Source organism: Sceloporus undulatus, chromosome 2 (assembly GCF_019175285.1).
Source record: "Sceloporus undulatus isolate JIND9_A2432 ecotype Alabama chromosome 2, SceUnd_v1.1, whole genome shotgun sequence".
Lineage (NCBI taxonomy): Eukaryota > Metazoa > Chordata > Lepidosauria > Squamata > Phrynosomatidae > Sceloporus > Sceloporus undulatus.
The window spans coordinates 121505024-121525183 of NC_056523.1; the positions used below are offsets into that span (position 1 = coordinate 121505024).

At 38.8% G+C, this 20160-nt stretch overlaps 1 protein-coding gene across 2 annotated transcripts in view; it reads right to left on the reverse strand.

Moving 5' to 3' along the window:
* Positions 1 to 6089: 6089 nt before the first annotated feature.
* GABRA6 (gamma-aminobutyric acid type A receptor subunit alpha6) overlaps positions 6090 to 20160 on the reverse strand; it is a 41512-nt gene continuing 27441 nt past the window's right edge. For both annotated transcript variants that reach the window (XM_042455296.1, XM_042455295.1), the window contains exons 9-10: positions 15986 to 16249; positions 6090 to 8560 (exon numbers count right to left, since the gene is read on the reverse strand). In XM_042455296.1, the coding sequence (XP_042311230.1) occupies positions 8510 to 8560; positions 15986 to 16249 (315 nt within the window). In that variant the 3' untranslated portion in view covers positions 6090 to 8509. The remainder of the gene's footprint in view (positions 8561 to 15985; positions 16250 to 20160) is intronic.

Consider the following 20160-nt stretch of genomic DNA (forward strand, 5'->3'; position numbering starts at 1 on the left):
AGAGACAAGCTGCTGATAAGCCACAGCTGGCACAAGGGAGGGTGTCTCTCATTTAAGCAGCTGGGGAACACCGACCCTTTGCGAGCAATTATTGCAGAATCGTCCTTGGTGATTGCTGTCAGCACTGGTTTCTTGTTTCCTGAACCTTCGTCTTGGACCTACGACTTTGGAACGAATTGGACTCTTGCTACCTTCTGGTTGCCCTGACCTTGGACTGAACTGACTTCCGTGAACTCTGGTATCCTGACCTCGGCTTTGTTTGTGGCTTACTTCTCTCGCACTAACAGGAAGGTCTGTAGACTGTCTCCCAGCTCCTTTCTTGCTGAGCCATCACTATAAGCATTGGTTTGTGTGTGTGCTGGTCGCAGTCCAGGACAGGACCTTACATATGCTGTAGAATGGAATTATATAACCCTGGGATAGTAGAATGGACTACTTCAGGCAATAGAATAGGATGTAATTTTTGAAACCTCTCCTGCTTTTTATTTAAATTCAGATAGAAAAAAAGTATGACAGAAAATTGGATTAGAACACTTACAGCTACTTTTCTCCTCACAATGAAGGTGATTTTTTAATTTAACATGAGGAATTCCCACAATCAGCATATAGCGGTCCACTCTGTGCCTTACAGTTCTATATTATTCTGTAGTCTCCAACATGGATTCAGGAGAGTACAGGGAACAATTTCATGGAGGTTTCTTTACTATTATTCTTATTTCATGAGGTTTCTCTCATGCCTCCAATACACTGTAAGACATATCTCTTTTAGTAACGAATAACTAGATATTAGCCCAGTCCAACTAGGTATGCCTCTTTGTCACTTCTATAATCTGATAATATTTTTGCCAGCCAGGGATGATCAGGTGATATAGCAAGAAAAATCAGCAAATCTTATGATTTCTGCCTCTCCCTGAATTTGATTGTCTTGTATCTATTTTTGTTGCAACTAACTTCTTTCTTTCAATAACATTGAAAGTAATCATTTCTCAACATTGTGGTTTGGAATGATCCATAAAGGAAAGGAAAGGATTAAACCTTTTCTGTGACCCACCTCTGTTGAGTGTTCAAGATTTTTGACAGAGCTTTTCCAGTGCAATTGCCAATCCAATTATAATGTAGCACCTTTGTTTCACTACACTTTATCTGACTGAACAGATATGACTTGTTTGCAAGACAGTCCATTTTTACCAACAGTTTTCACAGTTTAAAACAGAACTGGCAAGGTTACCTTTAAAACAAAACAAAAATATCTCTACCTCCAATCTGTTTTTTTAAAGTCAAGCTATTATTTATGAAGGCCTTCTCCTTGTTTAAGGACAGCTCACATCTCCTCACCCATTTGGGGTTAAAAGTAATAATATTAAATCTTTATTTAATTCCTGGTGTTCTTTGTTCCTACTTTTATAATCAAAACCCACATTTCAGGATACAAATCCTTCTAAGGAGACTCATAACACAAAATATAATCTGTATTAAACCTTGAAATATAAGGATAACATCAAGTTAACATGCATAAAACATGCAGAAAATATGCATAAAATTACATGCAAAATTGGGGGGGGGGGAGTTTTGAATACTCTTTTGAAAATAAAAGAGGAGGGACAGTACAACACCGAATGGAGCTCTGTGACCATGACTATGCTATGACTGAGGAAAGAAATACATCCAGAGTATTGCCAAGATCCTGTTGTTAGTACCAACTAGAATAATAATTAAATAAATGGAATTTACCTGCTGTATATACTCATGTATAAGTATAGAAATTATAGTCAAAAATTGACCCTCAAAATCTGTGTTGACTTATCCATGGGTCAGTGTAAGTACTGTACTTTAACACTTATTATAAAAAGGAGCCATCCCCTGGTGAAAGGTAAGAGCACAATCTATCCTGGAAGCACTGACCCCCCCCCCCCCCACACACACACACACTATTTTCTCATCCATCCAGCTTTTAGTATGAGCATCTGCTGGAATTTTTTTATGTTCTATGACGTTATTTTCCTTTGCTTCATCCTTTACATCCTTTGTTACATGCCTCTAAGTTTTGCTCTCGACTTATCCATGGATCATATCAAAATCCCTAATTTAGGCTCACAAACCTGTCCTCAATTTATACATGAGGTCGACTTATAGTTGAGTATATACGGTATATGTTGACTCCCCATTCAACAATTGATTTAGTGGGTTAAAAATGGGTCTAATCTAGTTGAGACTAACCAACAGCATTTTTGCCTACAGTGATGTAGCCTCAACTGGACTGACCCAAACTCAAATCAGACTCAAGTGACTTGACTTGAGACTTGATGCACATCTTGCATATTTGTAATGACTGACTTGTTGGACCAAGTTCAACCAAAAATGTTATGGCACTGACAACTGTTTCTCTTTTTTGAACCCTTCCATCTCATTGCTGTTTGCCTACTGATCATATGACAGAAATGATACTTGATATTTGACAGAGCTCATGTTTGCTGCCCCACTTCCATTGCTTAACATGTTTGCTGTTCTCCTCCAAAAAACATAGCCTGTGCTATGGGGCTAAGTCTTGCATGCTCCTCCTAGGAAAAGATTAAGAAGGCTCTTCTGATGTGCAGGAGTGACAGGCTCCTGAGAAGACCTCATGTTTCTAAAATACAGTCTTGATAAATGGCCTATGATAATTTAAATTTGTTAACCTTACTATATGCACATCTTCTTGATTTCCTGGTATTGAAACTCCACCCTATCAAACACACACACTCCACCACCACCTCATTTTTTTTCTGTTAAAGTTGGCTCCCCGACTTGATACTTGACTTGATACTTGAGACTAGACTTGAGACTATGGCCCAAAGCAGCTGGGCCAAAAAGTGGGGCTTCTGGCCACTTTGGGGGCAGGGCGTGCAGACGCCGCACACCCCTGGAGTGGCTAGGAGCTGCTCTGAGGCCACCGGAAAAAGAAGTGCTGTAAAAGTGCTCCTTGATGGTGGCCCATTTGGGACTGTGGGACTGAGAGTGGGCCCTGCAGTCACTATGGTCCCAGGCCACTCAAGATATATTAGATAAATAAGATGCAACCTAAAAATCATTTTATTAGACCACTGAGGAAAACTGATCTAAGTAGAAATACATTTGTCATTTTATGCTTCTTTGATTAAGAATTGCTATGAAGGTGCTTGCATTTCCTTTGGGTTTTATAAAATGTATGTCAATTTTTATCTGTGGAATTTATTTGTCCCTGCACATCCTCCCAACTACATCCTGAAATCCTCTTCAGATACCCTTCTCCAGGTACCTCCAACCAGTGAAAGGAGGTGGGGCTGTTAGGGAGAGACCTTTTGGTGGTGGCACCTTCCCTGTGTGATGCCATTCCTGCAGATACTCCTTTGTAACCTTCATTGTGGAGATTTGAATGTCAAGCAACATATTCTGTCTGGACATTTAAAAATGTGGATTTCATTCCACCAGATGCCATCCCATTGGATAGCCACCCCTCTGATCGGCCACACAGTTGCACATATGATGTGCCCTGTTCAGGGCATTGTTGCATCAGTGTGTGAGCAATACATTGGCAAAAATTGTGGAGGCTCCCCCTATGCCCCTTTCATATCCTGCTTTGTATATATTATAATTACATCCATTGGAGTTGGTGCACATTCATTTCTTTGCTTTGCTACAGCCCCACGCTTGCATCAGGCCATTAATATGCAGGGTGAAAATGCGTGTCTTCTATGCTAAGCCAAACAATCCTGGGTTCTGTTTGCTCTAGTTTTTAGCCCTGGAGCGTGGCTTCGGTCCAGTTTCGACCCACTTTGGAGGCATGTGGCATCTAAATGCCCTACCTTCAAAGCTGTTGCAAAGAGCTTTATTTGGCCCGAGATTTGTGTAATAGTTTCTTCCTTTCTACATAATTTTTGTTTAAAAAGTGCACCAAAATGGCATTATTTTTAGCATTTTTCAGACAAACAAATGTATGTATGCATTTGCATTTTTATACTGTGGTTTCTTTTCCTTTCCCTCCTTCTATCCTTTCTTTGTTTCTTTCTTTTTTATAACCAAGAAATATATCAAAAAATTCAGAAAAGTAAGCAGTACAGTACTTGGACTATGGGTTATTCCAAGACATTTGAATTAATCACAAAACCCAAAAAAACAAATGAAAAATAAAATCCTAGGACATCTCTATTTTTAATTCACTGCTTTGCTTATATCTTCAGGTTGAATATCCATCTATGATATGATTCACATAAAAGTCACTGGATTTATTAAGATATATTCAGCAAGGTTATTACAACGTAGTTGTACAATCATGATGTATTTCTACAAAGCATTTAATAACCAAAATAAGTCTTCTTTTATTACTATGAAAACAAACATTTAAAATTCTTTCCCTTACTTATGTGAGAAGATCCAAGGCATCCATGCAGAAACTAGACCATCAGTAAAGGGCTAACAGTGCATGAGCCATTAAATAATGCCATGTGTAAAATGTATTTTGGATGTAGGCCATCACTGTTACATGATAAAGCAGATCAACGGTAGTGCTGTAATACAGGCTTGTTCACAAAAGTGAAGAGGTCTAACTTTATATTTTAAGTACATTCCAAAATAAGATTTACCATTTTTCTGTTCAGTCTTATAGTACTGCTGCATCTTTCAATATTCTTTTACTTTGTTATCATCATACCAAAATAATACCGAAATAAATAGTTCAAATACATTCAAACTCGTATAGCAGGGGCTTTTCCCTGCCCCAAAAGATTAATACTTTCAACGTTATATTTTATTGTAACAAGCTATATCAAGTGATGTTAAAACTATGTTTGCATAATTACAAATGTACATATAAAATATGTTATTTATTTAAAGAAAAAATGTAATTGCACATAGCCATTAACTAATCCAACTCTTTTTCTCTGGACTAATTAATTTCTAAAGGAGTAAAATCAAAATATAAGGGGTTATTCCACCACCACCTCACTTCCCCAGTAAGGTACATTAGTGCAACATGTATACCTCCTCACAGAGAGATGCTTGAAATACTTTCTTTTTCTGAAACCCAATACATCTCCCTGTAAGGGAGATAAGAGAGATCCCAAAGCCTTTGCAGCTGGTGCTGTGAACAGAGGGAGTAAGAGTTATAGGAATTCTTCTTCTCCTGTTTCCTGAATTGTATCAAGGAAGCTTCAGCCGCCCAGTGCTTTGAGTAGAATGCTCAGTACATTGTGTGTCCCTTTCGTGCTACAGACTCCCAATCCAGTATTCACTAGAAGGAAAATGGGTTGAGGAACAAAGTACACTCTCATTACATCCATGCTCAGATAGCCTAAGTTCATTTTTTTAAAAAAGTACAGCAAAAATATGTGCCATAAAAATGTAGAACTGAACAGAATGCCTCCAGAAGAGATCTGAAACCAAAGAGCTGCTGAATTTTTTGGCAATATTTCCCACAAGGGTAATCTATAAAGGTACATAAGAAATAAAAGAGGAACTGATCAGAGAATGCCAACAGTTAATCTTTCAACTTCCTTTAAGCAATTTGCATATCTCAATTCTAGGATTTTTTAAAGAAGAAGTAGATTGAAATGCACTGTATTTTTCCTTTTTAGTATTTCAGATGCTATGCTGAAAATTAGCTTAGCATTTCAAGAATGAGTGTAGCCTCTCCTTGATATGCCCTCCTCACTGAGTCCTCCTCTGCAAATATAAGGAAGAGATTGGAAGCTTCCATTTCCACATGCTTTCCTATATCACCAGAGAAACTGTGATTAATTATATCTATGGTTTATTTTAAATGAATCAACTTCATGGATTATAAAAGTGGTTTGTTTAAAAGTATAACAGTTGAGATCAATTCCAGTTCAGTACATGGAAGATCTGATGGCTGCTGTGAACAGGATTTTTCCCCACTTCTGGCCTGTACACCAGTTCCACCTAGGGTTGCCATAATTCTCTACTAAAAACCAGAACAAAATGTAGGACAAAGTTTAGACCAAAATATAGGAGAATTGTAGGATAAAATTTAGCCCAATATGTAGGACATTTAAGAAAAATGGAGGGCCTTAAATGTCCTACATTTTGGGCTAAATTTTATCCTACAATTCCCCTATATTTTGGTCTAAATTTTGTCCCGGTTTTTAGTAGAGAATTATGGCAACCCTAGTTCCACCTCATTTCTGGAGAACGCAGAACTAGCCACCATCCTAGGTTCACTGCAATGTCCCTCTCTATGGTATTGCACTGAAGAGTGTTTGGAAGCTACCCAGAGCACAGCAAAGTGTTGCTTTTGAAAGACCAGAATACTTTTGTGAATCTGCCCATAGAATCAGCGGGGGGTCAGCTAGTGAATCCACTGCCACAAAGGCATTGAATCTACCCTCAGTTTTACACTAGTTCTCCTGCAACTGCTCCATGATATTGCTTCAGAAGCTACCCAGGTGCTGGACTCCTGACAGAGGTTGAGAAGAATACAACCTCCTATACAACCTGCAATATCTATAGCAGGAACAACTACAAAGTCAAGAGTGGAGTCACCTCCCTGCACAGGCTGTCCCTGGAATCAGCAACTACAGGAGGTATCCTTTGCTAGTACTATTTGTTAGTACTATATTCTTGCTGTTCTAACAAATTTCAAGATCAGGACCATGGTTCTGCCTGTTTAATTTCTAGTTCTGCCTGAAGTTGCATATCAACAGGCAGTTACTTCAGAACAGGACAGAGAATATTGTGGTATGTGCTACCCCAAGGCTCTTTCTGTGGTCCTCAAAGCAACAACAGAAAAGATCTTACCCCCCCCCCCCCCCGGTCCAAATTTGTTAGGGCTTCTTGCCCCCTCATAAACCAAGGGAATCACACCTCTAGAGGGAGTGAAGATAAGGGTTTCCACTTTGACATGTTGTCAAGTTGTGTCCAACTGTAGGGGGTAGTGCTCATCTCCGTTTCTAAACCAAGGGAGCCAGCGTTATCAAAGATGACTGTGTGATTATGTTGCCAGCATGATTGCATGGAATGCTGTTACTTTCCCACCAAAGTGGTATCTATTTATCTACTTGCAAATTTATATGCTTTCAAATGGCTTGGTTGGCAGAAGCTGGGAATAGTGATGGGAGCTCACTCCAGCAAGTGGTACTTGGGCCTTGAACTGCCAACCTGCAGATCTTGCAGTACTCAGAGTCAGTGTCTTAACTGCAGAGCCACCACATCCCCTACATAATAGGGCTACTACATCTCTACTCCTCTAAGAGGCAGATATCACTACTCTTTAGAGGAGGACCATTCTTCTAGATTAGCCCATCGCCAAAACAGTGATACTCATGGTCTCTGAGCCATTGGTTGTGGGCCCCTGAAATGTTTTCAAGAAAGTTAAAAAAAAAAAAAGAATGGTAGCCAGGCGCATTGGGGGGGGGGGCTGCCAGTCCTCCACATCAGACAGCTTGTGAGGCACTGCTGTAAAGCATGGCAACCCCCCCCCCAAAAAAAACACACATGTTTTAGCAGTAACAAGAAGATCCCATTAAAATCATTTGGAGGTGGCTCGAGAGGACTGAAGTTTAAACACAGTGATGCCTGAATATCGCCGTCTCCTCCTTTAGAATAGTATTACAGTATTCAACTATTGGAGTTCTAAACACATGACCATCATCCAGATCTAATGTCTTAAACTGATACTCCTCATTTCTCTGTTCAGGACACAGTTCTATACCTACTTAGCAGGTAGTAAAAGCCCTGCTAAATATACTGGAACTTATTTTGTAGTATGTATGCACAAGAATATACTGTTAGTAACCAGAGTGGAGTAGCTTCCCAGTTATGCATGAAATAAAGCTAGGGCAAGGCCACACTTTTCCCACCTTAATTGTGAGTAAGTTTGGGTGGGTGAAAGATGTTAAGGGGTTATGAAGAGTCTGTTTTACTGGATAAAGGCTTCATTACAAAGTGCACTAGTCCCTAGAATATTTCCATACAACGCTCATGCTACAAAAAGTTGCCTTTGTCCTACCTAGATTAATGAGACCAAAGCTGCAGTCCCATACAGAATAACCAAGGTGTAAGCCCCAATGAATTCACTAGATTTGCCTCTGAGTAAGAATTCATAAAATCAAGTTGCATATCACTTAAATGCAGGTGTCCTGGTAATGTAAAGTGTATAAGTAGCAGGCTTTAATCCTGATGCTGGTGCGTAATACTTGTGCTACAAAACTGTGCAATTTGCTAAGGGAAATTATTTTGTAGAGAACATTTCTACCATTTAAAAAAACCCTGAACAATTATCCTGAAGCCTTAGCCCTGAGCTATTTAGTGAAGTGGCCAGAACAAGAGGTGAATCAACAGAAGAACTTGTTCTTACAGTCACTTTCCATAGATGCATACATTGTGTCTTTCAGTGCCAAACCTTATGTCGTCAGGTAGCATCTTCAAAACACTGAAGCATTTTACATTCAGTGTGACTAGAGTTTCATAATTGTCCTTTGACCTTGCCACTTAATTCAGCAAGTCTTTCAGTTCTGTGTCAAACCTGAGTTGGTACTCATCAGTTGGCCTGATGGTCATTTCGAAGATGCATTGCCGTAGGTTCAAAAAACTGGAAAGAAAATTCAAAAGAAAATTTAGTAAAGTACTCCCTAAAGGGCAGTCAATCAGCATCACAGCTACTATTGATTTTCATTTGTCTCAGAAAGTCTAAATCAGCAAGATATTGTATGGGGAAATCATAGCTGGCTTGACTCCATAAGGCCCAATAGTAAGTGTGCACGGCAGACTTTCTCTCTTTCTGTGACTGTTTCTTTTATAGACATTCCCCTTCTTCAGCAACAGAAATGCACATTGATAAGGATTCATAGTCTCTCGTGCTGATTAATTAAAAGTAATTCACATTAGAAGTGATGCAATGTTAACTTTCAAAATAATAAAACAGTTTTTATTGCTAACTTTTCTCTTTTTCGTAACCAAAGCAATAATACTAATATATTCCATTTTCAATAAAAATTGAAAGCATTCAGAAAATCAGAGGATATATTATATGAAGCTGCAAGTGACAAAATCATAATCAAGAAATCCCCGTTATACTTACTCTTACAGTTGTGATAAAGCACAATTCTTCAAATCCCCTTCAAGAGGCCACGCTGAGTGTAATTTCTAATTGGTTTATTATTTATTCATTTAATTTATATACTGCTCTGCTCAATTGGAAAATGCCCTCAATCATAAAAGCACAAAAAAAAACCAATAAAGTAAGTGTGAATGGTCTTCCATTATCAAGAAGTCTAAAAGTGTAATGAGTATTATAAGCAATGGGTTACTTATAACAGTGGGTTATACATAATGTGTTACCAATTTCATTATTAACATACTAGATAATAATATTACTATAACTGTTTACAAAATAAGCATTTCAAACACTCTGGCCTTGAGTATGATCTCCCTTTTTAAGCTGAAATCTACATAATTAAGATAAAGAAGCTGTACTGTATTTCCAAAAGAACTTCTAGGATCCTTTGATTTGAGAAGAGACATCCTCACTACCACCAGTTTTTGTCAAACCACAAAAGTAATTGTGTGCCTAAATTGATTCCATTTTACTGTAATCACAGTGTTTCCAGCCTACAGTTGTTAAACTTAATTACACACTTCAGCAGCTGACCTGTCTACAGTTTTCTCTAGCCTCTTGTTTGTGTTTCATACCTTGCCAATTCTACTGGATTTGATGGAAACCTGGGCCCAGGCAGATATGATGCCATCACTTCTTGGGCTATTGCCAGTACCACAGTGCCTTAGAAAAATGCTACTCCATGTGGAAGTGTGCCTCCCCTATTTTTATGAACTATTTAGAAACATCAGATGTTTGGCTCTAGCACAGAGCACAGTTATAAATATATAGTTACTCGTAATAATTCCTCTCCACCATAAGATTACTGTGCCGCAACTATAACTTCATGAGGGATAACTGTATGCCTTTTGCAATGTAACTGTACCATTTAGTTATTTTTACACAAACTAAAAGTAACTACTGTACATATAAAGTTGTAAAAGTAACCAAAAGTTACAGATATGCCACAAAAAGCACAATATGTTGTAAACCTGAGGACAGGGAACAATTAAATTACATAGCAGTCTGTAAACCACTCTGGGAACCTTTGTGGCTGAACAGCAAATATAAATAATTAGAGTCTAAATAATAAACAAACTTTTGGTTACTTTTTAAAGTTCACATTTACTTACTTAAAGGCAGTGAGTTCTCACTCATTAAGTTATATTCATAATACATTGATACCTTATTAAATGGGGAATTTAAAGGCTGAACAAATAATGCACTTATACATAGTTACTCACTCTCCCCTACCTAACATAATAAAGTCCCCATTATGGCAAGTCTGACAATTGCTCCACAGCCCCCATAAGTGCTTGTGAAATTGTGTATCTCTCAGTGTTCCTAATGGGTGAGAGAGCAGGTGCCCACTGCCAAACAGCAAGCAAAGCAGAGTAAGAAAAGAAAAGAAAAATAAGGTTGAAGACTCACTGTGTGTTTGTGTATGTGAAAGAGAGAAGGAGGAGAGACAGACAGACAGACAGACAGACAGACAGAAGTGGCACAAATGGATCAGACATGGTCAGGATTGCCCTACCATGAACTGAACTATTCTCTCATGTTTAGGGGAACCGTTCAGTTTCCTTGCCCCCAGTCCCCAAGCCAATTGGGAGAATTCACTGCACCATTAGAAGTGACACAGTGTTTACTGCTATTTCCCCCAATGCTGTCTTTGAACAAATTAGGGCCCACAGAGAGGACACCTTCAGAAGTGCACATCATCATCATACAAAAATGTTATGATATTTAATATGGATAGTGTTCATCCTCACAGCAGCTATTTCCATGTACTGCTCAGACTACCATGACACTGAGAAATAGTCCTGCACTACATTTCCTATGTGTTGGCATACATGTGTTAACCCGAAACAGGTATTGCTGCACATATGCTCCAATTTGTAAAAATTTACAGCAACATAGGAAGCTTCCTTATGCTAAGTCAAGCCTTTGATCCACCTAGCCCAGTACTGTCAACTGGTTGGTCTCTGGGAATTCAAGTAGGATTCTCCAAGAAGCCCTGCCTGGAGATCCTTCAATTCCTGGTGATCTCCCATTTGATTACTAATCAAGTTTAATCTTGCATAATTTCCAACATCGGAGGAGATCACATATGCTTAGAGTGCTGTACTAGTATCCAATACAGGGAGAGGCAGGATACAAATAAATATTAGTAGTAGTAGTAGTAGTACACACAGCTTTCATGTTGTCAATATGAATAAGGATAATGTATGCCTATTAAAGAGAGCCAGTATTGTGTAGTGTGTATCACAAACAATCCACATTCCTAGACTGTGGAATGACCTGCTGGAAGAGATTCAACAGCCAAATATGCTGTCCACATTTAAAACAGCATTAATGACCAGTTTCTTCCAGCAGGCTTAATCAGATTATTTTTAAATTGTGAATTTTAAATGATGAATTTTAAATATGGACTGTTTTAATATGTGTACATCTTGTTTGTACTTTTAAACTGATGTGTGTTTTAACTTATGTCTTTCTAATTGATATTGTTTTCTGTTATTTGTTGTTGTTCCCCACCTCAATCTGTGTGGAAAGGCAGGTTGTTATTATTATTATTATTATTATTATTATTATTATTATTATTGGTGGTGGTGGTGGTGGTGGTGGTGGTGGTGGTGGTGGTTTGAATGTTGGACTATGACTCCGGAGACCAGGGTTCAATTCCCCACTCAGCCATGACACCCACTGAATGATCTTGGGCAAGTCACACTCTTTCAACCTCAGAGAAAGGCCATGGCAAACCTCCTCTGAACAGATCCTGCCAAGAAAACCTCATGATGGGGTCACCTTAGGGTCATCATAGGTTGGAAACTACTTGAAGGCACACAATAACAGCTGATGGTAAGCTGCATTATTCGACTGAGACATGGATGATTTAAGTTACGCCAGGATGCAGATGTCAAGTTTATGCTTGCCTGAGGATTAAGGTCTGCTGGGAGGTCCTCCTCTGTTTCCCACCAGCGAGGTTGATACAATGTGTTGGGACAGTAGAGGGCCTTCTCAGCTGTGGCACCTCAACTGTGTAATGCCCTCTCTTCGAGGTTCAGTTCACACAAACACTCATTTCATTTAGGTTCCAAGTTAAAAGTTGTTTGTTCATCAAGAATCTTTGATATAGGATGGGGCATAAATATTTTGAGAGCCAGCTTGGTGTAGTGGTTTGAGTGTTTGACTAGGACTCTGGAGACCGGGGTTCAAATTCCCATTTAGTCATAGGAACTCTTGGGCAAGTCTCACTCCCTCAATCCCAGAGGATGGCAATGGCAAACCCTCTCTGAAGACATTTGCCAACAACCTTGTGATAGGGTGACCATAAGTAAAAAAAATGGCTTGAAAGCACACAACAACAACAACAACAACAATTTGAATGAATAAAATAAATAAATTTACAGGAGGTGGAGACAATCAGAAGACATGAGTCCTCCAAAGTTAAGCACATTTAAATCCTACTAATTTTAATGGGCAAATTAAAGATATCCTTTTATATCCTACAATCAAATGTGTATAATCCTCATTGGTTTATGTACACTAATGCAATATTTTGGACATCTTTCCACTTTTTTGGGGGGGAGGTTGAATTCTTGTCTAATTTTTGCAATCATATTCTTAAATTATATTGCAGCAACCATCAAGTTCAGGATCAGTCATAATATCACATGTTAAATCACACTCTTTGTGAAGTAAATTTGATTTTAAAAGATATACTTTTTAGTAGAAATTGCTATCTAATTGTTCCCTACAGACATTCTGTTAAATAATCTCACTCTATGTTGCCCAATCTGAATAAGAAACTATTTGATTAAGGGCCCAAAGGTATTTAAAGACAAAGGTAGAAGTATTATTTGTCACTATTTTAATCCAAATTGAATTTAGGGGCAGTTATAATTGAGTGCACAATGAGGGACAGTTAAAGTCCCCTATGTTCCCAATCAGACTCACCATTCTTGCCATTCTGGAAGGGTGAGAAACATGTGTCCCTCCAGATGTTGTTGGACCTCAATTGCCAACCTTTTTCACCATGAGCTATGGTGGTTTGGGATGCTAGAGGCTGCAGTCCAACAAAATCTGGAAAGCTGCAAGATCTTTGGCAACTGAAGAAGACAGAAGTTGAAAGGCTTTGCTCTTGCTATATAATGTTCTGTTTGTTAATTGCTTATCTCTCTCAATGTAATACACACATCCAGTAAACAATTTATGGTAGAGAATCTACTTGAAGGAGAATTCGTTTGTTTTGTTATCAGAATTAATGTTCTTTTGTCCTTAACTCTGTATTCACAGATGCAATTTATTTAAAAGAAAGGAAAGGAGGGGGATTTCCTTTCTCCATCCATCTCTGTCTGCCTTGTGTCTGTCTTTGCAAATTTGCAAAGTGGTAAATCCCACTGTGATTATCAGAAGAGTGTGTTTGTGTTAGATAAAATATGAAAAATGTGGCATTGGTCCAGTTTTATGTACGCATGATAGTGAGGCCACACACTGATATATTCCATCTAAATTAATTATAAATTGATCTTATGTGGAAGAGGATGTCCGTTCTCTCACAACAATGATTTTAATACTTTGATTTTGCAATTTATAAATATCACTATGCATGCTTCTCCAATTAAACATCTGTCAGCTTTTTAGTAACAGACCCACATTCCCCAGGATTCATCACATGACCGACACTGCCAGAAATTACTGTGTTCAAATATGACAATGGCTGAATCTGCACTGCACAAATAATGCAATTTGGCACCGCTTTAACTGCCATGGCTCAATGCTATGGAATCCTGGGCTTTGTAGTTTGCTGTGGAATCAGAGGTTTCTGACAGAGAAGACTAAATATTTAACAAAACTACAAATCCCAGAATTCAACAGCATTGAGCTATAGCAATTGAGTTTCTGCAAGGCAGGAGGTTGGACTGGATGGCCCTTGAGCTCTCTTCCAACACTATGATTCTATGATTCAATTAAAATGGTGCCAAGCTGCATTTTTTCTGCAGTAAAGATATAACCTATGTAGTATTTCACAGCAGACATCATATTTTGAACCTGTACCTATGCCCAGATAAATTATACCACAGGTAAAATGTAAATGGAATTCTCAGTAATGCAGCCATCTAGTAAACCCCAAATACAATTCTGCTACTGTATCTGAAGAACCAAACTACCACCATACCATTAGGAAGTATCCCATTTTTCAGAAGTCGGCCTTCCTATTTGGTGGCAGGCCCCACAGAAGCCTCTTATAGGGATTTAATATAAATACCTTTACTAAATCCAATATTGTACCAATGCTACCATGCCAGCATGATGGAATGTTTCTTCCTCCCCTCCATGCTGCAGCCCTCAGTGTCATCTGAAAATGGGTTCAGGAAAGTTTCTCAGCCTGCAGAGTCAGGTTTTACTTGTTTGTAGGACTGGGTGCATTGCAATTCCCCCTCCCACTTCATTCTGTCAGCAAATGGTCCCCATTGGATGCTGCCCCCTGAAAGGTGATTTCCAGATTTAAAATTTATATCCCATTTCAGCCACCTATGTAAGAACAATTTTTCATTGCCAGGTTTTTCTGTTTCACATGATTTGAGATACAGTAAAGCCAAGACTAGTACAAAGAAGGAGATGCTTACAAATATATCTGGAATGCTCTGGGATGATAATATTGTCAAATATGGGTTCAGGATTATAATAATAATAATTTGTTTTATTTATATACCGCTATTCCAAAGATCATAGCGGTGAACAGCAAGTAAGCTAATTAGCAAGTAAGCTAATTTGCCCCCAACAGTCTGGGTATTCATTTTAGCGACCTCGGAAGGATGCAAGCCTGAGTCGAGCTTGGGGCCTTTTGCTGGTCTTGAACTCGCAACCTTGTGGTTTTGAGTAAATGGCTGCAGTACAGGCATTTAACCAACACCATACCAACCAAAACATACCTGCTTGTTTCTGATTTTCAAAGCTAAGCAAGGTTAATATTTTGATGGGAAACCCAGGGAACAACCAAGATTTCTACCCAGGGCTAGGAAAGACTCCTCTTTGAAATCCCAGAGAGTCAGAGGATCAGAGTTCACAGGACACAGCTCGTGAACCAAAAGTCAATCTTGGTATCAATAAGACAGCTCCCATCAGCATATCATAGTGATAGAAGTTCGCACAAGAGTTCATGACAGTTAACATTCATTCAGTCTCGCAGTCAGCAATCTACATACTGTAGGTGGTGGTATATTTCCCCATAACTTCTCTGCATCCTGATCCTAAACATGCTGGCTTGAATCATAAAGTAAGTTCACATTTAAAAAGGGAAGAGGAGTTTCCCATCCCATCCCTTCACTCCACACCTCACACTGGAGAAAGCTGTGCACAATGAACAGTGTCCCTGGATAATGAGTGGGTGAGCCATGGGAGTCTGCTGAAATGACAATATTTGACCCAAATTGGGATAAACCTATGTAAAATCATGCAAGCAAGTTTTCTTGCACTATTCTCCCCATTCAGACCCCTGCTCCTGCATGAACCCATTTGTCAAATCACTTCAATGCAGGAGGCAGATCATGCACACATGACTTTTCATACATGGTTTCCTTCACTCCCCCCGCCCCCCCCCCCCACCAGTAAATCTCATACTGTAAGTTTGCTTGTTGACACCAACTGTATATTTTCATTAAAAAGGTTTCTCAACAATTGCTCTATCAGCAAATTATATACCAGATTAAACAAATGTAGGGTGCTGCCAGACAATTCCCAATTATGGCATCTTTCATTTGCAACCCTCCTGTATCCTCCCATCAACTCTTCAATCTGCTTTCTTCCCACAGAAAGATAAAATAATTGGACAAGACATTCTGACTGGCAGTGCTAAGAGCTGTCCATCTGGAAGCACCCTCAGATGTCATCTTGCCACGGAATATTGTTACTCACTTCCATAGTGTCTTTCGAAAGGTAAACCACCCAGTATACTAGGTTGAATCCTGCGAACGCCACTGGAAAGAGGATCCTGGAGTACTGATCTATTTTACTTGTGCCTCCAATTGGTGGCACTGAAGATGGCAGTGGTGGTGAAGGAATAGATGTTGGTTGACCTTGAGATGCACTATTGGATAATATACTTGTTTCAGGGGACTGATCTGTTTGAGATGTCATTGAGTTCATTCGCTTCTTCAGATTGCAGTTGGAATCAGAGTGCTGCGAAGAAGAACATAATATTACTGCACAATTTCCTGGAAATGTGGTTCTGAGATTTTATTCCCTGTTGTGTCAGAATATTTTCATTTTCCTGTCCTTCCACTTTCTTATAATTTTTCTCAATTATCATCTGCAGCACAATCTAAAATGTACATGAAACAAACAAGCCCAGAATGACTCATTCACTCTCATCAAATGTATGTATGCATGCATTATGTCACTCTGATCTTCACTGGGTTTTTTTTTTTTTTGACAGTTGTATTTGGTGGAATGCCTTGACATGAAATGATATGAGAACTCACAATTTATTTAAGAAAGAAAAGCACATATATATTTTTCTTTAAAAGTCAGATTGAAAAACAAAGTGATCCAGTAGACAAAAATGAAGCAGTGTCACATGGCAAATAGATAATATCTTCAATTTTGTCTTCCTTAGCAGTCTTCATTTTCCTCTAATAAACTATAATTTTCCAGGACAAATACTAACCTTGGATATTTCATAGACTTAAAAATGGAACGATGTGAAATTGCTTCCATCTCTCTTTCCCTCTCCTATTATCTACTAGGAATCTCACCCTTTTGCATCTGAAGAATGCTTTGCTCTTCTCAGTTTCAACCTCTAGTTCATGTAGGCAATCACCCTGTTTATGACTTTGACTTTACTCACATCTAGAAATAGCAGCTAGCCTGCCAGTGTAACAATACATTTACACATAAACATGTAAGAAGTATTTTTGATGTGTATTTCCCAGTGGCTGCATGATTATGAATTAATAAATGGAAGTGGTGAATAAAGAAAAAAGATGTGTGAGTAGAACAAATATGGCCAGAATTGCAAGTAAGAATTTAGCCCTCTTCAGGCCTTTTGAAACAGAACACACAGACAGATGGCAGATGGGAATACATACAATTGGCTGCTCCTCCCTCTAGTATTTCCATATTGAAAGGGATCCTCTGTGGCAAAGCTGTGACTACAGTGAGTTACATCCATTTATGGTCCTTCACCAGACTGAAAACCCAGAGTTTACACAGAGGACTGTTACCTGCAGCCACTCAGTGAAAAGTAAAGATAGGAAAGTATCTCTTTTTTTTTTTCTTTTCTTTCCTCACCTCTCTCCTCTCTAAGATGGAAGACATCTGAAGGTCAATCTGAATGAACAACCTATTAGACAGTGGAACTTGCTTCTTCCAGCAGGCCTATCCAGTTGATTTTTAACTATGAATTTTAAATAGGGATATTTTAATTTTATGCTGGATGGTTTTAGTGTGCCCTGTATTTATGTGTTTTAAGTAAATGTGTTTAAGTGGTTTTATTATTTTAATCCATGTTTTATACCCCATCTTGAGCCTTGGGGAGAGGCAGGTAAGAAGCTGTTGTTGTTGTTGTTGTTGTTGTTGTTGAAGAATTAATATTCTGATACTAGTTTCAGCTACTTCTCTGATGGTTAAAGAAGTTTGCCACCTAGTGAGTGAAGATGGTACTGCAAGCTACCAAAAGAATTAAATTTACTTAAATTAATTAACCCATTTTAACATCAAAATAATTTACAATCCCCCAGGAACTCCTAATTTTCATTATCAGGTTGCAAATGCCTAGATTCCACATTTTGGAGTTATCCAGGAGACAGCCGTTTTGTTTTGTTTTGGTTAATATTGGTATCAGGCTTCAAAATATGATACCAGACCAAAACCATTTAAGTGATGGCCCTAATTGCTTTCCATTGACAGAAATGATCATTCAATTAAATGGACTCTACACCATGAACATTTGTTCCATAGTAAATGCCTTCATTTTAAGGCATTAAAAGTCTGTTACTTTTAGTCAGAATGGAGAAATAGATTAATCTGTAGTCTCGTTCATTAACATCTGAATATTAATACAGATTCTCAGTAAGATTAAAGCATCCAATTTTTATATACTGCATGCACCATAATGCATGTATAGATTTGGATAAAATCAGCGAACCTCTGAAGGGGTTAATAAAAACTTGCGCTTACATTTTCTATCAGCATGATACCAGAGTTGCTGCCAATTAGGCCTACCAGGGAAGGACATTGCACCACCAGGACAGAACAGGAAAAAAATAGCCCAAGTCCTCCTATGGTGCATTGTACCCCTAGAGAAGAGGGTTCTTCCTGCAAATGTCAGTCCTCATGCAGCATACACAGGGTGTCAAGATCCCAAGCCATTTAAGGCTTTGAATAACATTGCCAACACCTTAAATTCAGACCAGGAGCATACTGGCAGCCAGTACATCTCCTTTAAGACCAAGATGATATGGTTCCTAAATTATGTTCCAGCAACAAACTAGCTGCCATTTGTACTAACTGCAGTTCCCAAATCAACTTCAAGGGCAGTCCTGCATACAGAGCATTACAGTAGTCTAATTGGGAAGATACTAGTGAATGGGGTTATTTTGGCTAGGGTATTGCTGTCTAGGAAAAGCCATAACTGGGTGACTAATCAAAGCTTGCCTCTACACTGAGCTATGGACTTCATTTGAGCTGTCAATTGCAGAAATGGATCTAGGGTTACCCAATGCAGAATAGGCTGCTTATCCGAATCCCTGACCTGAGAATCTTCAGTCCAGAGCTTCCATCTTACTGGACTTTATTGGTCCCTGGATTCTGACCCATTACAACATGCAGGCCTTTGTTTAACATCTGCACAGCCCATGCTCTCTCCTCTCCCTCTCCCTCTCCCTCTCTCTCTCTCATACACACACACAAACACACACGCAAACGCATATGCACACCCATCCATCACAGTTTTGAAAATATGAATGGAACTTCTGACTGTTGAGACTAGCCCTTCCCAGTACATGTTCTCTCTGCGCTGAACAGTTCTAAATGTCGCAAGACTTTTCCCACAGACCACAATTATAAATCACAAGAAAAAGTGGAGGTTTATGGAACTCTAGCAACCAACTAAATTACACACACAACAGTTTGGAAAGTGTTCCTTTTTTCACAGCAACTGGCAGCACCTCTTTCACAGTTAGTCAAAAAGCACTATTATTTAGGTACATAGCCAAGATACCTCTCAGCAGGGTTTTTGTATAAAATTTTCTCTCAAATTTGGTATTTTTTGTAATAAAATGAAGATCTGATGACCTACATTTCCATAGGCCTGACTAATTCATCTGCTCCCCATCCCCGCCTCTCTCTCCATTCTAAAATGTCTGTTTCTTGATTCTTCATCTTACCGACACTCACATTAACCCAAATAACTGACAGGGAAAATACTCTGCAGATGGTTTGAAAGGCCCTACATACAGATGATGGGACTCTGCCTATCAGGAACACAGATGTCTGATTTTCTATTTTTCCTCTCACATAGCAAGCTGAAGACAGATTTAAAAGGGAGATCAGCCACAGATGTGTCACAGAAGCAGAAAGAGGGTTATCCATGTCCACTTGCACTAATCATCATAATAATCCTTCTCTATAAACAGCAGTCTTTGAGCCACGGCTTTTGCTCACAGTCACTATCAGATTTTGCTGGGGTGTCTTACTTTTCAAAAGGAATGAAAATGCCATGGCCTGCCTTTAATACTTTAACCATTCTATTGTTAGGATCCTTGCCCCATTCAGGATATTATGAACAGAGTTATCCCATGTGCAGATCTTTACATTACAGTGTCACCAGAAAGCCCAAGATTCCAACACGGTTTCAGCTTTTTGTGCATTTCCTCTGACACATTTGAGGTTTTTAAAATGGCAAGATCAACAGAGAAGCTTGGGCATCAGTCAAAAACAAATAACATCACTGTTATTGAACAGACATACTGATAATGGGAAGTGTAGTCCAAAATCCATTTAGAAGGACATATGCTCCCCACTTCTGATGTATGACATGTTGAATTCACTTTCTTTCCTTTTAAATGGTGAATAGCTGTTTATCCAAGACT